Source organism: Recurvomyces mirabilis (assembly GCF_035927965.1).
Source record: "Recurvomyces mirabilis strain CCFEE 5264 chromosome Unknown scaffold_4, whole genome shotgun sequence".
Lineage (NCBI taxonomy): Eukaryota > Fungi > Ascomycota > Dothideomycetes > Mycosphaerellales > Teratosphaeriaceae > Recurvomyces > Recurvomyces mirabilis.
The window spans coordinates 1,017,175-1,034,510 of NW_027041938.1; the positions used below are offsets into that span (position 1 = coordinate 1,017,175).

The following is a 17,336-nucleotide window of genomic DNA, read 5'->3' on the forward strand; positions in this document are numbered from 1 at the left end:
TGTGTGGGAGCTCGATTTTCAACTTAGCTACATTTGCTACAGGAGTGCTTGCAGCTACTGAAAGTCAGGTACCACTGAGACCAGAGAACGTTTTCGGTACTGGTGAGGCGAACATCGGAAAGAGCAGGACTCTGCATGGTCGTTTCCTCCATGTCACTGGTATGGATGCGTACATCAAAGCATCGCTCTCGCAGGTCTATTGACATGTACCAGATTTCCATCCGGATCGTTTCTACCAGGTGTATGCTTCTACCGCACAGGATGCAGCATGCCACCGCGGGCAGGGCCCAGCTGGCCTATATGGCGCCGAGACGAGCGAGTGTGACAGTCCCGTGGCACTCATCAATCGAACAATGGAATGGATACACGACGAGCTGAAGGACAAGATCGATTTCGTAATCTGGACTGGCGATTCTGCACGACATGATAACGATGAAGAGATACCGCGAAATGCCGAGCAAGTTGTGGGATTCAACGAATTCATGGTTCAAAAGATGTATGAAGTGTTTGGGAAGCATAACGGCGACGAAGACGACGACGACCCGAATAATGATTTTGTGATACCGATAGTTCCGTCGTTCGGCAACAATGATATCCTTCCGCATAATGTCATGACTCGAGGACCGAACACGTGGACAAGGACATATGCAAGAGTATGGCGACAATTCATTCCGGAGGCACAGAAGCATCAGTTTGAACAAGGCGGCTGGTTTTACGTTGAGGTCATACCAAATGAGCTTGCGGTCTTCAGCTTGAACAGTCTTTTCTGGGCTAGTAACAATGCTGCAGTCGATGGTTGTGCGGCGCCACGAGAACCAGGTTATCAGCAACTGGAGTGGCTGCGCATTCAACTGCAGTTCATGAGAGACAGAGGTGTCAAGGCGATTCTGACCGCCCATCAGCCACCAATCAGGCAAAGTGCAAAGGAGCTTTGGGATGAGACTTGCTGGCAGAAGTACGCGCTTTGGTTGCGACAGTATCGTGATGTGATCGTGAGCAGCCACTTTGGTCATTTTAACTTTGATCACTTTCTGCTTCAGGACTTCAAGGATCTTGACAAGGATACTAAGAATGGTCGCATGAACTATTATCATGCTGAAAGTGGTGACGATTTCGAGACCGTGGTGTCGTCGGACTACTGGATGCAGCTCAGGGATCAGTGGTCTGAGCTTCCGAAACCCCCAAAGTCAATGAGGGTGAGTGAGCTGAGCGAAGGGGATGACGGAGAGGATAGTTCGGACGGGACGTCGCTCAAGAAGGGCAAAGACAGTAAAAAGGAGAAAGCCAGGAAGGAACGCAAGAAATATCTGAAGAAGATGGGTGGCCAGCACGCCGAGCGCTTCTCAGCCTCCTTTATTTCCGCCAGTATTGTGCCCAATCTGTTCCCAACACTGCGCATATTCGAGTACAATATTACTGGACTGGACAAGCACAAGACCTACGGATCTGAGTCAGTACCCCCGGCAGCATATGTGAGTACGTCTGAGTACGATGTTGATAAGACACGCAAGAAGAAGAAGAAGGAGAGGAAGCACAAGTTCACTATACCGGAACCTCCATCGAAGTCCGCAGGACCCGGCCCAGCATACTCGCCGCAAAGCTTGTCCCTGCTGAAGTACACACAATACTTTGCGAACATTACGCACATCAACAATGATTTCCACAGTGACTCGGACGCCCAGAAGTGGAAGGACGGCAAGCACGCAGGCAGAAAGCCGCATAACAAGGACCACGAACCACAACCAAAGAAGTTCAAGTTTGAAGTGCTTTACGATACTCAGGACGATAAGGTGTACAAGTTGAAAGATTTGACCATGCCTAATCTCGTGGACCTCGCACGCCGTATCGGCAACTTCAAGCCTGCAACGGTCAAGCTCGTCGACGAGGAAATGGATGACTTCAGCTCAGAGGACTTAGAAGCCGTGAAGAAGGGTCATAAGAAGCGAAAGCATCATCGCAAGCACGGCAAGAGTGCTAGACGAACGAAGCAGAATATGCCATGGTATACGTTCATGGATCGAGCATTCGTGGCGACAAAGACGTCTGACGAGCTGGAGGAGGAATTTGGTTATTGATGAGATGCACAGTAGATGTTTGGTTTTGCAAAGTACAAGATACCCAAGTATAGCATAGCGTAGCATAGTAATGCAAGCGATCCGAGTCATTATCAGGTCGCACAAGATTGATGGTCTTGTCCACCATCCTCATGTTTAGCGATTGTGATCAAACCCCACCACTTCTCCAGACCCTCACTTCTCGTCTCAAGTTATCGTCAACATCCCACCCACGCCACCACAACACATTACCGTCCTGCCGCAAGCTCCTCCAGCACAACATGCGAGCTCACGGCGGTGTTGAGCTCGCGAGACATGAACCTTGAGCGCAAATATGTGATCGCCTCTGCCATTACCGCCTTTATCGCTTGGGCCTTGATCACCGATTGGATCCCGAGTTTGCGCTGGATACCTTACGCTTTTGTTGCTGGATTCTTGGTTGCGGTTGCAGGACTGGGATATGTGGTTCTGACGACTTCGAAGGGTGTGAGATGGGACGAGGATGAGAGGTCTGGGTTTGGGGCGCGAGGTGGTGGTGTTGTTGCGCCGGCATTCACGAAGGGAGAGGCGTGGGAGGAGGCCAAGGCGACTTTGATGGCAAGAGCTGAGTACAGACGGCCGATCATCTTTCCGGAGGCTAGGGCGTTCAGTAAAGCTGTGGATGGGTTGTTGGATCTGATACTGAGGGATTATGTTAGTACTTGGTATCGTGCTATCAGCCCACGGCCACTGTTCCAGCATGAGATCGACAGGGTCATTCGCTCGGTGCTGCTCACAATCGCGGCACGATTTAAAGATCTGGATGTTGTTGAGATTGGAGTCGCGAGACTGTTGCCCACTATCACGGCCCATCTAAAGGACTTTTATGATGCGGAACATGCTGTTCGAGGCAAAGATCTGGCTGGCAATATCACCGAGAGCGATGAGCTGAATACGGCTACTGCGAGCAAGTACCACAATGGCAAGGTGCATTCTGTGGCTGCTCTCAAGAACTCCGACACAGCCCGGGCGCAGCAGGACCATTTACGGGAAGTCATTGTCAAAGTGCTGCCTATTGTTCTGCCCATGAACATGCAGTCGAGTACTTCGGTCACTATCATAGTGCGTGAGCTCGTGACTTGTGCCGTCTTGGGACCTATTATTGGCATGCTCTGCGAGCCAGACTTCTGGAATCAAATGATTGTGAACTTGGGTGGGCCAATGCTGCAAGACCGCAAGACTGTGAAGAAAGTGCGAGCAGCGTTGGATCAGCATGCACCGGCCTCTCCTAAAGCTACGCGAAGTACCCAATTTCCGCGGCTGCGACCCTATGATAGTGAGCGGCAATTCGAGCGCTTCATTCGTGCTGTCAGGCATGTCATGAATTTGTCTGAAGCACGCAGGTTCCGAAGCGAGATCGTGAGCCAGATACGGCGTGACTCGGCTGCTGAGAACCAAGATGCCGTGTACCTTCGACGCTTGGAGACTGGAAAGCGGCTACTGGACCAAAAGATCGCGACGTTATCTGTCACAGCCGATGGAGCGGTCAAGCCTAAGCTCTCGGTACGAACACCTTCCTTGACAGATGCCGTGTCGCGCAAGCAGCAGGCAACACTTCGCGAAGTCATCTACGATGCTGCTGGCCTGAGCTATTTCATGGAGTACATGGATCGCGTCAAATTGATGAGACTGGTCCAATTCTATCTCGTGGTTGACGGCTTTCGCTACCCTCTGGAAGGTGACAGTGATGACGCACCGCCAGGTGTCGCCAACGACAAGGATCGCATGGATATTGGTCAGATGTACGAAGGCTACCTCAGCAAGTCTGAGCTTCGTGCTTCTGATGAATCTCTGGAAGGTGTCAGGCAATACCTCAAAGCTGGAACGAGAGCCTCAGCGCAGCAATACATCGATGCCAGGAAGGCTATTCTGCGGACACAGACGCAAGCATATGCTGCCATGAAGGAAGTGCACTACGAGAACTTCAAAAAATCCGACTTGTACTATAAGTGGCTTTCTATTGACGACAATCCAACACAGACCGCAGTTCAAAGCAAGCAAGTTGGCTCTCCATTGTCTCCTGATACCATCACCAGTGGCGAGACCTCACCGGTCAAGGCACGCAGACCGCTGCCCGCCATTCTGCGCAAGGAGCCAGAGCTGCGCCGTGCCGTGCTGTCGAGCACGGATCTGAAGACTTCATCAAGAGCATCGTCATTCAAGACAGACGTACGGAGATCGCTTGATGACAGCAACAGGCCTGCATTGTTCGGCGACGATGTCGAAGAAGAGCGAATGTCACAATCATTGACAAGTCTCAAGGATTACGACTCTGAAGGCGAAACAGCACGTGAAGCCCAAGAGGAGGCAAAAGCTGTTCGCGATATGCAGAGCGCGCTTGATGAGATCGTGAACCATGAGAGTGACGCAGATTCGCTGTTCTCAGATTCTACGGGCAGGCCGTCACTGGACTGTGATGGTAGAAGACCGTCGCAAGATTTGCTGCGACCTTCGCACCCAGTAAGGCCGCCCTTACCAGACCGGCCCAGTATTGCGTCTCTTGGCTTAGTGGGCGCGCCAAAAAGCCGGGGTGTCTTCGTCGATGACCTCTTCGCGGATGAAGCGCAGAAATTTGTGGAAGACGAGCGTGAAGACTCTAATGGGCCGGATGACAGTGAAGACGACCGAGTACAAGAAGCAGCACCTGGCGATCTAGGTCTCATCGAAGCGATTGGTACCATAGATGCAGAAATGGAGAAGCTCAATGCGCAGAAAGGTGTTTTAGACTCGCTGACCGCCAAGGCTGAGCTAACGAACAATACGGCTGAGCTGCGTATCTTGCGAAAGTCCGAGCAGAGTCTGCAGCGTGAGATCAAGCGCAAGGAGATGCAAAAGCAGCAGTATGTCGTGCAGGAGAGCGATAACAGCCTTTATGGCCGTGCGCAGGTCACGATCAAGTCCGTGATGGTAGGTAGGGAAGACGATGGCCACGAGTATGCCTTGTATGTGATCGAGGTACGGCGGCAGGCTGGCGACAATATGCCTGCTGCTACTTGGGCTGTGACGAGACGGTACAGTCAGTTCCACGAGCTACACAAGCGTCTTCGAGCACGCTTCCCTTCTGTTCGCGATCTAGACTTTCCCCGTCGGCAGGCGCTCTTCACGCTACAGAAGGACTTCATCAATAAGCGCCGCATTATTCTGGAGCGGTACTTGCGATCACTATTGCTGGTCCCAGCTATCTGTCGAAGTCGTGAGCTTCGTGCATTCCTGTCGCAATCAGCGATCACTGCGAACGGCTCAGATGGCACGCAAGCTGATGCGAAAGACTTCGTGACACGCATATACAACTCTGTCTCAGACGGTATGGATGAATTCCTGGGTAATATACCCGTGCTCGATCAACTATCCGTCGCGGGTCAGAACCTCATCTCAGCTGCGACAGCCCAGATGAACAATGGTGCCGCCATCGACGCGCTCGATCCCACGACACAGGACCCCGCTACTGCTGGCGAGGCGGAGGCAGAGCTCAATGCATATGAAGTCCGAGAAGTAGACGAGCCTTTCGTCAAGCCAATCTGTGATCTCTTTCTCGAGACCTTCGAGTTGTCGAAAGGCAACAGCTGGTTGCGTGGGCGCACCGTCGTAGTCGTGCTACATCAATTGCTTGGTGGTACGATTGAACGCAAAGTCCGTGATACAACCAAAACAGGTTTGCAGGACAAGGCTCTAGCAGGCTATATCGAGATTCTGGAGAACATTATGTGGCCAGGAGGCAAGCAACGGCCACCCTCGGTCCCACGAACACCAGCCCAGAAGGCTCGTTCACGGAAGGAAGCCGGTCTGATACTTGGCGCACTTGTCCCCGATCTGGCTGGCAGTGTCGTAGGCAAGGCAAATGCTCAGGCCGCGAGTCGAAAGATCATAGCATTGCTCAACAATCAGCGGCTGAAGTAAGTGGATGATCCCTTGCATATACAATGAATCGAGCTGTGCTAATCTACCGAACAGTGCTCACATAGTCTTCACGCTAATAGATGAGGTCATCAAGATAGTGTTTCCAGAGACAATAGAGAAACAGACGTAATGCATCATAATGCCACACATAAATATGCTCGCCGATTCACAACTTCGCATGTGGCTCCGTGATCTTGTAACATGGCCCATCCTTCCCGAACATCTTCCTCAGATCTCCCACGATCTCATCAGGAACCTCGTGGGCTGCGAAATGGCCACCCTTGCCCTTGAAGTCCTCGTAGACTACTGGACCGAGCGTGCGTGCCCATGTCGAGGGCACGACGGTGATTTCCTTGGGCGAGTGACAGAGACCGAGCTTGACTTTCGGAATCCACTGTTGTGTCCGGTCACGACTGATGCCGTTCTGTGTGTGGTGGATGGACTCGTAGTAGATTCGTAGGCTGGCTGCTGGGCCGGCAGTGGAGAAGTAGTAGATTGACTGACTGGATGTTAGCAAGACGCTGCGTAGCATGCATGTGCGAAGGGGATACTCACGACCCAGGTCAAAACTTCGTCGTCAGTCCAAGGGTAGTTGTCGGTCCAGTCGTGAAGCTTTTCGAGGAGCCAAGCCAGCAGGCCGATTGGACTATCGTGGAGGGAGAAGCCAAGTGTCTGGGACCATTGTCAGAATCGTATACGGTATGGCAAAGGCTTACGAGTTCTCGAGCTTACCTGCGGTTTCGTGCACTGCAGCAGACGATAACCTTGACCCTCGTCCATGAACCACTTCGAGCGCTCCATGCCTTTTCTCTCGCGGTCACTATAGGGCGTGAATGTGTGCTTCAGAGCTAGATAGGGGTGAGACGTCCATGTCGGTGCGCTTGCTCGGATCATGTTGATATGAGACGCCATGACGGCTTCGGGATGAAGCAGACCCATCGCACGGGTAATGTAGAAGCCCCAATCACCTTGCTTACATTAGCACTGGACACAGGCAGCCACGTTCATGTGTATATTCATGCAGGAGACCTACCGCCTTGCGAAACGTATTTGTCGTACCCCAAGGACTTCATTAGCTGATGGCATGTCTGCGGTCAGGTGTCAGCCATCAGGTGAAGTGCTGGGACTTAGCACTCGCCTACTTCTGCGTACTGCTTCAAGCCGAAGCCCTTGACCTTTACACCCTCGGACCATGCAAAATTGGGCAAGCTAGGTGCGACGACAGTGAACGAAACACCATTGTGGCTCTCCTTCAGACCTTTGAGCATCTTCGTTACTTCAATGTAACTTCCGGGCCAGCCGTGACCTACGGTGCATGAGCATCAGCAGCCGTCAGCTTTGGGTGGACGCTGGCGACATACAGAAGAACAGTGGAATGGCATCAGGAGTGTCCGATACCTGGTGAAGGTAATGGATGTCAAGAGCAGGGAATTCGTCAATCTGGATCGAACGATGATAGTTTGGCAGTGCATTAAGTCGTTCCTCTTGAGCTCTCCAGTCGAAACCCGTCTCCCAGTATTTCGCAAGTCGTTTGATATCTGTCAGTGGGGAGCCATAATCCCATGCTGCGCCAACGAGCTTCAAGTCGTCAGCTTATGCATAGTTCTATCAATTCGCGTCTCGCATTCCAACCTCATCTGGGAACGTGGCCGTCGAGAGCTTGTCTCGGAGCTCCTGGATCTTCTCATCTGGTACCGCAACGTTATATCTCTGTTCGGTGGCCATCTCGACTTTGTCTGTTGGTTGCTTGGGATTGACAACAAAGCTGACGTCCGAACGTCTAACCGCAGAGGCATCCCGTCTCATGGCGGGGCTGGCCGAGGTTCCAGAACTTCCATGCCGGAAAAGCACTCAGTGGCCCATTGGACTACTCTGTACCGCCCATGGTCTCAGCGGTCTCATACAACCGTACTGCAGCAGGGCTTGTTAGCACGAGAACAATCTCCTCGCACTGCAAGTTCCAGCACGTGTTCTGGAGGTGGTAGAGATAAAGCTTGCTGGACTTCGCAAACGTCGTCCCATTCTGCTCTGTTCCATGCCATTTTCAAGTGCGGTCTCTTACACAACGCCATGGACGACTTTATGGCACGATCATTCAACATGGTCTTCAAGTTCCGATCCGGCATATGTTACTAGTGTAACGAAAAGTGGATGAGGAAATCGTGACGATCTTTGCGGCTCAAGGTGCGGGACAGGGAGCGGCTGTGGCGTCCAGTATCCGGGTAATCGGTAGGGGTGGCATAGCCGTCGAATCTTTCGCCTAACGAAAGCCTTGTCTGACCAGGATCTCAAAGTTTCTACAGGGTACTGACCCAAGGCTCATGAACATTGGGGTCGTGTGCGTTGCAACAGCAGGAAGATGGGCGTGCAAATGTCTCGACTCTTGACAGCAAAGACCCGGACTGTGCAAAAACAATTTCGCAGCCCAGAAAGAGTCTGCTCCACGCTCATGTCGATCACACTGTCGTGTGCGGAAGTTCTCGAAATAGCTGATGCCAGGAGTGAGCACCGCTATGGGTATCTTGAATTCCCAGTGCCCATCTCTCTCTGTGCGAGATCACGATGAACTCGGCATGGTATTCGAACGAGCTGTCGAGTATCGACACATATAGCATCATCGTAGTGCCGCAACATGTTTTTCATACACATGGAAGAGACATGGGATCAAATTTAAGCTTCCAGCATCGGCATCAGCCACGCACAGACGCCGTCGATATAGCGATCTTCAAACGTCATTCCTACCCAACTCACACTCTCTTGCAGAGCCGAGGTGAATCCCATCAGCGGCATGCTCCATAAGCAGACCAATTTGGAGAGTGCACTGGAAGCAAGTCGCGCCATCTCTGCCGGGCGAAATGCACTCCATGCTGGCCAACGAGGATATGGGCATTCCGCCCCACAGCAGGATCGTCATTAACCACACGACTAACCTATGCTTAAATCTCCTGGCCCTGCTTTGCTATATACCAGGCTGTTGGCGCCTTGTATACTGGAGGACGTGGTTGTTCTGTCCATCTTCTGCTGCTAGCCTCTGTTCATCATGCATTCTCTTCCTCTCTTCTTGACTATTTCCAGCACCCTTATTCCCTTGAACAATGCACTTCCAGCACCTTCTCCGGCGCCAACAGCGGCTCCTAATGTCGACGTCGCCGAGCTGCAAGAGCGTCAACTCCTGGGTGGCGTGCTCAGCGGCGTGGGAAGCTTACTAGGCGTCGTTGGCAGCGCGCTGGACGACCTCAACAACCTGAACGGCAAATCCAATGCGCAGAGTTCTGCTTCATCCATTTTGATCAACCAAGTCACACCCACAGCCACCGTGACCGATGCAGCGCAGGCGCAGTCTGCCATCTCAGCCGTATGGCAAGCAAGCCCAACGCCGAACAACGTCTATGCTGGCCTGGGACGTTTGGTCGCTGCAGGATTGACTGGCGAAGGTGTCGGCGCAGCGAACAGTCAGCTTATTGGCAACGAGGGCATGAACAGCAATAACAATAACAACCCGATCAATCCATCACCAGCGGCATACCCCAAAGCCGGGCCCAACGATGCACCCTATGACCTGAGCGAAGCAGACCTACGCAAGGCGATCTACATCCCCAGCACCTTCCAGTACGGCCGCAAAGGGGCACCTCAACCTGTCATTCTCGTCCCAGGAACAGGTGCGACCGGCTATCTGACTTTCGTTGGCAACTACATTCCTCTGCTGCAGGATTCCACGATTGGCGATCCTGTCTGGCTCAACATTCCGGGTTACCTCCTCGCGGATGCTCAAGTCAACTCTGAATACGTAGCTTACGCCATTAACTACATCTACGGCGTCAGCAACAAGCGCCAAGTAGCTGTCCTAGGATGGTCGCAGGGCAACATCGACATCCATTGGGCGAACAAATTCTGGCCATCCACTCGTGCCAAGCTCACCGACCACGTCGCCATTTCGCCAGACTATCACGGCACCGTGATCGCGAACGCCGTCTCCCTCGGCGAACCCCTTCCACCCTCTTTCCTACAACAAGAGTACAACTCAAACTTCATCACCACACTCCGCAACTACAACGGCGACTCCGCCTACGTCCCAACCACAAACGTCTACTCTGGCTTCTTCGACGAGATCGTCGAACCGCAACAAGGCACAGGTGCGTCCGCCTTCCTCAACGATGTCCGAAAGGTCGGTGTTTCCAACAGCGAAGTCCAAGTTGTGTGTGCTGGTCAGCCAGCAGGAGGCTTTTACACGCACGAAGGTGTCTTGGCGAATGCCCTGGGCTTCGCACTGTTCAAAGATGCGTTGGCGAACCCAGGTCCCGGACAGCCATCGAGGTTAAATCTTGGGCAAGTGTGTGCTGCGCCATTCACGCCTGGATTGCACGTCACGGATGTGCTATTGACGGAGAATGCCATCCTGGTTGCTGGGATTGCTACGCTGGCGTATCCCAACAAGGTCGTTGCGGAGCCGCCGATCGAGATTAAGTCTTGAGCAGTGTTTCTGTGACGGAGAATCTTGCTAATGATACTGTAGGCTATGCTCTGAACCCAAACGCAGCGCAAAGATCATAGATACCCCGAATTCCATGACGCGAGTTTCCTTGTATGTACGTTTGGAGCAGTACAGAACAATGACATGCATATGCTGTATACAAGTAATGATTCCATATGAACGCCGAAGAGGCCAACATTCGCGACTGAAGAACATTGACATAGTCTCGTCTAAGGCAATCCCATCCTTCATTCGATTCGGCGAGGTGGTCTGAATTCTCGTCCAAGGTAAGGTAGCGGCTGGGTGGCGTAAGCTCTGACCTCGACCTGCAGTACAGAGGTACATGTACATGGCCCCATCCTCGCCCACGATCTTGTGCGTAAGACTATTCGGTGAGACCGCACTTCAAGCTTGATGGTCTTGAGACTCACCACCGATCTAGCAATATAGCATGAGTGCGAAGAAACAAAGAGATAAGTAATGTCGCTATACAGCATGGCTTCTCAACGTCCAGCGCAGCACAGATCTGGAGCAGCTGGAGCTATTCAGCTGGCGCCAGTCTCATCCGTCAACTCCTCGAGACCAGCAAGTCAATTGCCACCAACAAGTCCACCTCTACCGGCAGCTCCGTCAATCCATTCAACAAGCAGCCATGGACCAAATGCTGCAGCACAAAACCTTCCTCTGCTATCCCAGTCTGCTGCGCCCCTGCCGGCTTCGAAGGGCGAGAGATTTAATCAGGGTGCTGACCGCTGGCTGGCGCGACTCAAGCAGGCCAAGCACGATAGGTAGGTGATTTATGCCTCGTGCTAAAATATACACTATCTGTGCCTATACTGACCACCTTCTAGACTATTCGTCTACCTCACCGTATTTGCGGCTGTCACGGTGATCATCAATATCATTCAGGCGGCATGTTTAGATTATTTACACAGCCTTGCTTGGATCGTAGTCTTCCCTGCTGTGGTCCTTGGGGCCATGGTCTTGACAGTATTTCTCACAATGGCTATGAGTGCCAAGGAGCTGTTGGGCGAATGGCACGCTACCGAAGGTAGGCGAGACCTCAAGGCAGAACTCCTGCTCAAACAGATCATACTCGACTAAGTTGCACAGTTCCCGATCGCGTGGCTCGCCTTGGCGTCGTCCTCTCGATCCTACTACCTGTCTTCGTCTGCGAGTTCATCTACATGCCGCTTGTCGCCATCCCAGCATGGCACAGTATCCGCTGGACAACAAGCCTGCGAGTGGAGAGTCCCACTCTGTTCCCTGCCGTGGTCGTGGCAGTCAGTCAGCAACCAGCCTTTCTTGCGGCATACGCTCTTGCCCCTTCCAGTTGCGAGGTCATACTCACTACGGGTAACTCTTCTTTCTGCCAGCTCTCTGATGTCCAGCACACGTCGCCGGTCGATTATGCGAACGACACAATCGAGTACGACTACACTATCTTCAACCCTCTTCACCAGACCGCAGAAGGAGCGACTTATGCCTGGGACGCCATACACACGACCCTCTCTTTAGGTTTCACAGCCAGCTGTATGAGTGCTCCAGCCTACTGCAGCTAGTGTTCGCAGCAAGATCGCTGACTGCTACCATCAGATACCCCGATCGACGAAATTCAAACCATATACAACCAATCCCAGATCTACATCGGCTTCTACGACGCCACCCTCCCATTCAACATAGACGACTTCCTAGCCGGCTGCCGCAACCCCGACCTCTACTACAAAGCCACACAGCGCTCCTCCGACGGCGGTGGCGGAGACTTCTATCCCGGGATCTTCGAGCTCAGCGACAGCACCGGTGAGCTCCGCGACTCCGACACCGAGTCCTCGGCGACGATCTGTTCTTCGGATGCCTTGGCGTTGCGGGATTATACTTACTATGGCGGTCGTTTCGACCCGTCACCGCTGCCAGCTGGCTGTAGTCCCGTCTTTGGATCGACTACCACCTGTGGTTGGTTCCTGTCTATTCATCTTCAATCGTCTTTGGCGACTACGCAGAGGAGTAGCAGAGGGACGAACACGTTGCAGATTTTGATTGATGAAGGTAGTATTCTTGGCGGCATCTTGTTCTTCACATGGTTCTTTGGTATTTTCGTGGTTTAGCTGTTATTTCTCGGCAATGAAATTGACTTGAGCATGGTAGCTGGCTGGCTCTTCATCCATCAGGGAATTGTCATAGTCTCAGGCGATGGTGAAGCGGGCCACATCAAGCTTTGAACTTGATGTGGTCACATATGTGGCCGTAGACCGTGAAGATGAGCTCACGAGCTGTTGGGATCAGCCCGTGAACAATCGTTGGTCTATACCAGCAAAAGGGCTAGGCTCGGAATTGCATCGTAGAAGCGGTTGATAACGAGGATACGAAAGCGCAATAACGAGCTCATGAGAAACGCAGGATTTGATTCGAGATTGACAGCGTATGATCGTGGCAATGAGGCTTGCAAGCCTGTGGATTGTGGAAAGGCTTGCTGCATTGACAAGTGCTCGATGTGTCCGAGACCACTAATCCTCTCGTAGAGCGCGAGGCAGGGAGCGGAGCTTGATCACTCGGCTCAGCTCAGCTCATCTCAGCCCGCTTCTTTGAACTATATCTTCGACCGTCAACAGAGTACCACGAGGCTATGCTTGCTTGGAGAAACATACTCTTTGCACTTCGTCCCGTTCTGTCTCACCATCAAGCGAAGCCATCACAACGTGGCGGCAGTCATGGCATCTCATCTCTCGTCTTTGGACTGTTTTTGGTTTCATCCAGCTCTCGCGTGCGTCGTGTGGTCGCACGCGAGAAGCAAAAGGACTCGGCCGGTATCAACGTGCAGTCGCCCAGGGCATGCAACTGAAACCTCGCATGCTGGCCTCAAACATGTTTCGTGCTCCCAATCACATCCCCTCTAACCTTCGTCCAATCGATACTGCCATCCAGTTCCTCGTCCACCAAGCCGCAAATCACAACATTGTCTCCACGTACCAAGTACAAGCCATGCGGCTGCTCCATTGAAGGCTCCTCATCGTCGGCGGGTCGGATAATCCTTTCAATCGTATCTTTCAAGACGAGGTTCGTGACTTGATCGCATGATACCAGAGTGCCTGTGAGTGTCCGGCCGTCGACTGTTATGATGCACACTTTCTCTGTAGTACGTACAGGTGGTTAGCGACTGCTGTGAGGGCACGTGAGCCAGTTGCGATGGGCCTGAGGGTAATGTGGTGGAACTCACTGTTGAGGTATGGACTGAGAGACATCTTGAGCTGTTGTCCCCGAAGGATTGCAATGCAGAATGAGTCACCCACTAGGCTCAAGCGAATGACCAGCAAACGTCGTACATTGGTAGAATGTTTTCTGGCTATGATGGATATCTAGTTGCACGTCTGGGAGAAATGTTGGTGGTTGCGAAGCTCTCTCGTGCTTGCATGACTCGCGTGCATCGGAGCTTTGGCCGTCGGTTCAGCTTCGACTCGAAACATTTCCATTCCACACCACTCACCTTCACATCTCACACCTGAAGCTGGACCGGAACTGCAACAATCTGGACCACCGACCCCCACGACCAACGCTGCTGCTGCTGGTCACTCTGGAATAACGTCGCTGTCGTCAGTGACGCGGACAGAGCGAACGTTGAGATTTCCTAGGCTCTCGTATTCATTGCACGCGACCACTTAAGATTGAGGGTAGCGAGAGTGCCCCCCACCATCATATCAACGATGGCAGCGTGGAAGCAAGCGAAGACGGCGGAGGGCAGGGAATACTACTGGAACACGGCTACCAAGCAGACTGTGTGGGAGAAGCCCGAGGGGTTTGAGCCAGAGGCTCCAGTGACTGCAGACTCGGTCGCTATCAACGGCGCCTGGAAGGAAGCTCACGGTACCGATGGCAAATCGTACTACTACAACACCATCACCAATGAGACGCGATGGGAGCCACCGCCGGCATTCCAGCAACAGCAATTGCTACGACCTCCACCACAGGCTGATCAAGGTTTCGTGGCTGGGGGTGGACGTGGAGGGTACAGCGAACGCGATCGCGACGAGTACACACCACGTGATCGAGGAATGAATCGGCGGGACACTCGAGACAACGGTCTCCCACAGAAGCCAGGCTATGACGGTGGGCAGCCTTGGGAGCGCAGGCAAGAAGGCGGTTATCGTGGTGCCACAGCCATCAAAACCGACGAACCCGAATACGCGACTATTGAGCAGGCCGAGGAGGCTTTCTTCAAGCTACTGAAGCGCTCTAACGTCACTCCGGACATGGGCTGGAAGGACACTCTGCGCTTGATCATCCGCGATCGCGAATATCGTGCTCTCAAGGACCCTGTGGAGCGCCGTGATGCATTCGAGAAATATCGTGTACAAGTACGCGCCGAGGAGAAGGACAAGGAGAAGGAGCGTCGGGCGAAGGTGCGTGAGGACTTCCGCCAAATGCTCAAGACGCATGACGACATCAAATACTACACGAGATGGAAGACGGCACAACCGTCAATCGAGCGAGAGGCTGTCTATAAGCAAGCAGGATCTGATGCCGAGCGACGTGCTATGTTCGAAGATTATACTTCCGAGCTCACAAGGCACCATGACTTGGAAGAAGCCAAAAAGCATGAGCATGCGTACGCAGAGCTGAAAGAATTGATATTCAACACCATCACTGATCGATCTACTCCGTGGGAGGAAGCGAAGCAGATGATCACCACGAGTGATACCTTTCAGGACAATAAGATCTTCCGCTCGGTCCACAATGTCGATATCTTGAATTTGTACGAGCAACGCGTTCAGGAGCTCGACTTTGCGCGCAACGAAAGCAAGCGACACGACGCTACTGCCCGCCTGCGGAATAATCGCAAAGCTCGCGATGCGTTCCGAGAGCTGTTGAGCAAGAATGTGGAGAAGGGCAACATCAAGGCCGGCACGAAATGGTCTGATTTCTACCCACTCATCAAGGACGACGAACGCTACATCGATGTCGTCGGGACAGCTGGAAGCAGCCCGCTCGACCTATTCTGGGACGTGGTTGAAGACCAGGAGCATAAGCTGCGATCTAGGCGCAACGACGCTCTTGACGTCCTCGAGGCTGCACGCTATGAGATGACTACCGAAACCAGTGCTGAGGATTTCGCGGGCGTCATGCGCTCGGATCCACGTACCTCTGATCTGACAGCTGAGCAGGTGGAGCTGATTTACAAACGTCTCATGGACAAGGTGCACAAGCGTGCTGCAGATGAGAAAGAACAAATGGAGCGCTCGCAAAGAAAGGCCATTGATGCTTTACGATCCGTCATCAAGCACCTCGAGCCTGAAGTTCGGGTCGCGGACACCTACCAAGACGTCGCGGCTCGACTCGAGAAGTACGAAGAATTCCAGGTCCTGGACTCGGAATTCCGCCGCTCTGCTTTTGACAAACATATTTCGAAGCTTGAGAGTAAGGAGAAAGGTCGTGCCGAAGGCGCTCGCATTAGAGAGGAGCGAAATGCCGCGCGCAATGGCAGCTCGCGTCGCCCGGATCGCGATGACCGCCACCGCCGTGACCACCGCCGTTCCCGTTCTCCCGAGATCGACGCCTATGAAGCCGAGCGCAAACGCGCACAAGCTGATCGCGAACGCCAGTACCGCAAAGCTTCTTTCGGCCTGACACCACCGCCTCGTGAACGCCGTCGCGGTAGCGGCGATATCGATAGGTATGATGGTCGATACGAGGATCGTGGCCACGATGATCGTGGTGGAAGACGTCGTGGCGGCTCAAGAGAGAGGGAGAGTATTTATGATCGAGAGCGGAGGGAGCGGGAGATGGAGCGGGAGAGGTCGTATATTTCTCGTGCGGATCCGCGGGACAAGGGCCGGACGTTGGATTATGGGGATGAGGATGCGGGGAGTAACGGTGGCGGGAACGGAGCGAGCAGTGTGAGGAAGAGGAGGGAGTCGGAGGTTTCTGTCATGCGGGACGCGAAGGTACGAATGTTTTTGGATTTCTACTCTGAGTGACGGAGCTCCTGTATAGATGGCTGACTTATTTTGCATAGCGTGTCCGCCGCACACGCACACCAGAACCCTCTGGCGTGCTCAAGGAACCCGAGGAAGAACCCAGGGAGGTGCGATCTGGAAGCGAGGATGGCGAAATCGAGGAGGTCTAGGAGCGCTCCCGAAAGAAAAATATCCTTACAGCTACAGGTCCTAAACGCACCTTGGATTTGGACTTGGGCGCTATGCCGCCGGCTTCGGTTATGGATGCTTATACTGCTGCTTGGGTGAATTCGGGAGCTTTTTCTTCCACGTGGGCTGGTAAATTGGCGAATAAGAGGATGGAGGGTGGAGCTTCGGTTTATTGGCCTGCTGTGCCTGCTTTTACTGGTAGTGGTTTTGGCGGTGCTGGGGTTGGGCTGTCTAAGGGTGTGACTGTGAAAGAGGATGTGCATGTGGATGAGGATGAGGTGATGGGTGGGATTGATATACGGAATGGGAGGGTGCATGGGGAGGATGCTTCTGAAGTGGATGGGGTCGACCTTCGCAATGGCGTGGTGGATGGCGAAGGTGATCCAGAAATGGGTGGGATCAAGATTACGGTGGAGGAGGTGGAGTGATCGTGCTTCATTCCTCGGAAGCGTGCTTGAAGAGATCGGGTTGCAATCGGGAGTGGATGGCTGGAAAGTGCGTATGCGTTCTTCTCCCGCACATCCGCTGAGTACTACTTTGCTACTGCGGCCTCTAGCTCTTCTGCGCTGGCTACAAAGGCGTGCTTGCGCTGGCTATCATGGCGTATTTGCGATGGAAGGGAACGAACGAGATCGTGAGTCTGGGCTGGGTTACGGCGTACGTGTCTTCTGCTACTGCATGACGACGGCGTCACACGGTACTAAAGCACTTCGTGGCAGTTCGATCCGCAATAATGCA

General features: G+C 53.2%; 8 protein-coding genes across 8 annotated transcripts; 6 read left to right on the forward strand and 2 right to left on the reverse strand.

The window, feature by feature from the left end:
* Window positions 1-150: 150 nt before the first annotated feature.
* On the forward strand, window positions 151-2,075 carry PPN1 (Endopolyphosphatase; the record flags this gene model as incomplete). The annotated part of the gene is made up of 2 exons (XM_064834954.1): window positions 151-159; window positions 240-2,075. 2 exons carry the CDS (start codon window positions 151-153, stop codon window positions 2,073-2,075), a joined length of 1,845 nt encoding a protein of 614 aa, XP_064697825.1.
* A 294-nt stretch (window positions 2,076-2,369) lies between these two features.
* TRM8_2 (tRNA (guanine-N(7)-)-methyltransferase (tRNA(m7G46)-methyltransferase)) lies at window positions 2,370-6,120 on the forward strand (the record flags this gene model as incomplete). The annotated part of the gene is made up of 2 exons (XM_064834955.1): window positions 2,370-5,986; window positions 6,045-6,120. The coding sequence occupies 2 exons, from the start codon at window positions 2,370-2,372 to the stop codon at window positions 6,118-6,120; spliced, it is 3,693 nt and encodes a 1,230-aa protein (XP_064697826.1).
* Window positions 6,121-6,156: 36 nt separating this feature from the next.
* On the reverse strand, window positions 6,157-7,796 carry LTS14_002250 (uncharacterized protein; the record flags this gene model as incomplete). The annotated part of the gene is made up of 7 exons (XM_064834956.1): window positions 6,157-6,489; window positions 6,546-6,662; window positions 6,723-6,958; window positions 7,024-7,078; window positions 7,133-7,296; window positions 7,352-7,568; window positions 7,623-7,796. The coding sequence occupies 7 exons, from the start codon at window positions 7,794-7,796 to the stop codon at window positions 6,157-6,159; spliced, it is 1,296 nt and encodes a 431-aa protein (XP_064697827.1).
* A 1,234-nt stretch (window positions 7,797-9,030) lies between these two features.
* On the forward strand, window positions 9,031-10,461 carry LTS14_002251 (uncharacterized protein; the record flags this gene model as incomplete). The annotated part of the gene is made up of 1 exon (XM_064834957.1): window positions 9,031-10,461. The coding sequence occupies one exon, from the start codon at window positions 9,031-9,033 to the stop codon at window positions 10,459-10,461; it is 1,431 nt and encodes a 476-aa protein (XP_064697828.1).
* Window positions 10,462-10,956: 495 nt separating this feature from the next.
* On the forward strand, window positions 10,957-12,566 carry LTS14_002252 (uncharacterized protein; the record flags this gene model as incomplete). The annotated part of the gene is made up of 4 exons (XM_064834958.1): window positions 10,957-11,249; window positions 11,313-11,512; window positions 11,575-11,994; window positions 12,058-12,566. 4 exons carry the CDS (start codon window positions 10,957-10,959, stop codon window positions 12,564-12,566), a joined length of 1,422 nt encoding a protein of 473 aa, XP_064697829.1.
* Window positions 12,567-13,317: 751 nt separating this feature from the next.
* On the reverse strand, window positions 13,318-13,700 carry lsm8 (snRNP Sm protein; the record flags this gene model as incomplete). The annotated part of the gene is made up of 2 exons (XM_064834959.1): window positions 13,318-13,589; window positions 13,676-13,700. 2 exons carry the CDS (start codon window positions 13,698-13,700, stop codon window positions 13,318-13,320), a joined length of 297 nt encoding a protein of 98 aa, XP_064697830.1.
* A 459-nt stretch (window positions 13,701-14,159) lies between these two features.
* Window positions 14,160-16,579, forward strand: PRP40 (U1 snRNP protein; the record flags this gene model as incomplete). Its single annotated transcript, XM_064834960.1, has 2 exons — window positions 14,160-16,397; window positions 16,469-16,579. 2 exons carry the CDS (start codon window positions 14,160-14,162, stop codon window positions 16,577-16,579), a joined length of 2,349 nt encoding a protein of 782 aa, XP_064697831.1.
* A 72-nt stretch (window positions 16,580-16,651) lies between these two features.
* Window positions 16,652-17,026, forward strand: LTS14_002255 (uncharacterized protein; the record flags this gene model as incomplete). The annotated part of the gene is made up of 1 exon (XM_064834961.1): window positions 16,652-17,026. The coding sequence occupies one exon, from the start codon at window positions 16,652-16,654 to the stop codon at window positions 17,024-17,026; it is 375 nt and encodes a 124-aa protein (XP_064697832.1).
* Window positions 17,027-17,336: the final 310 nt, after the last annotated feature.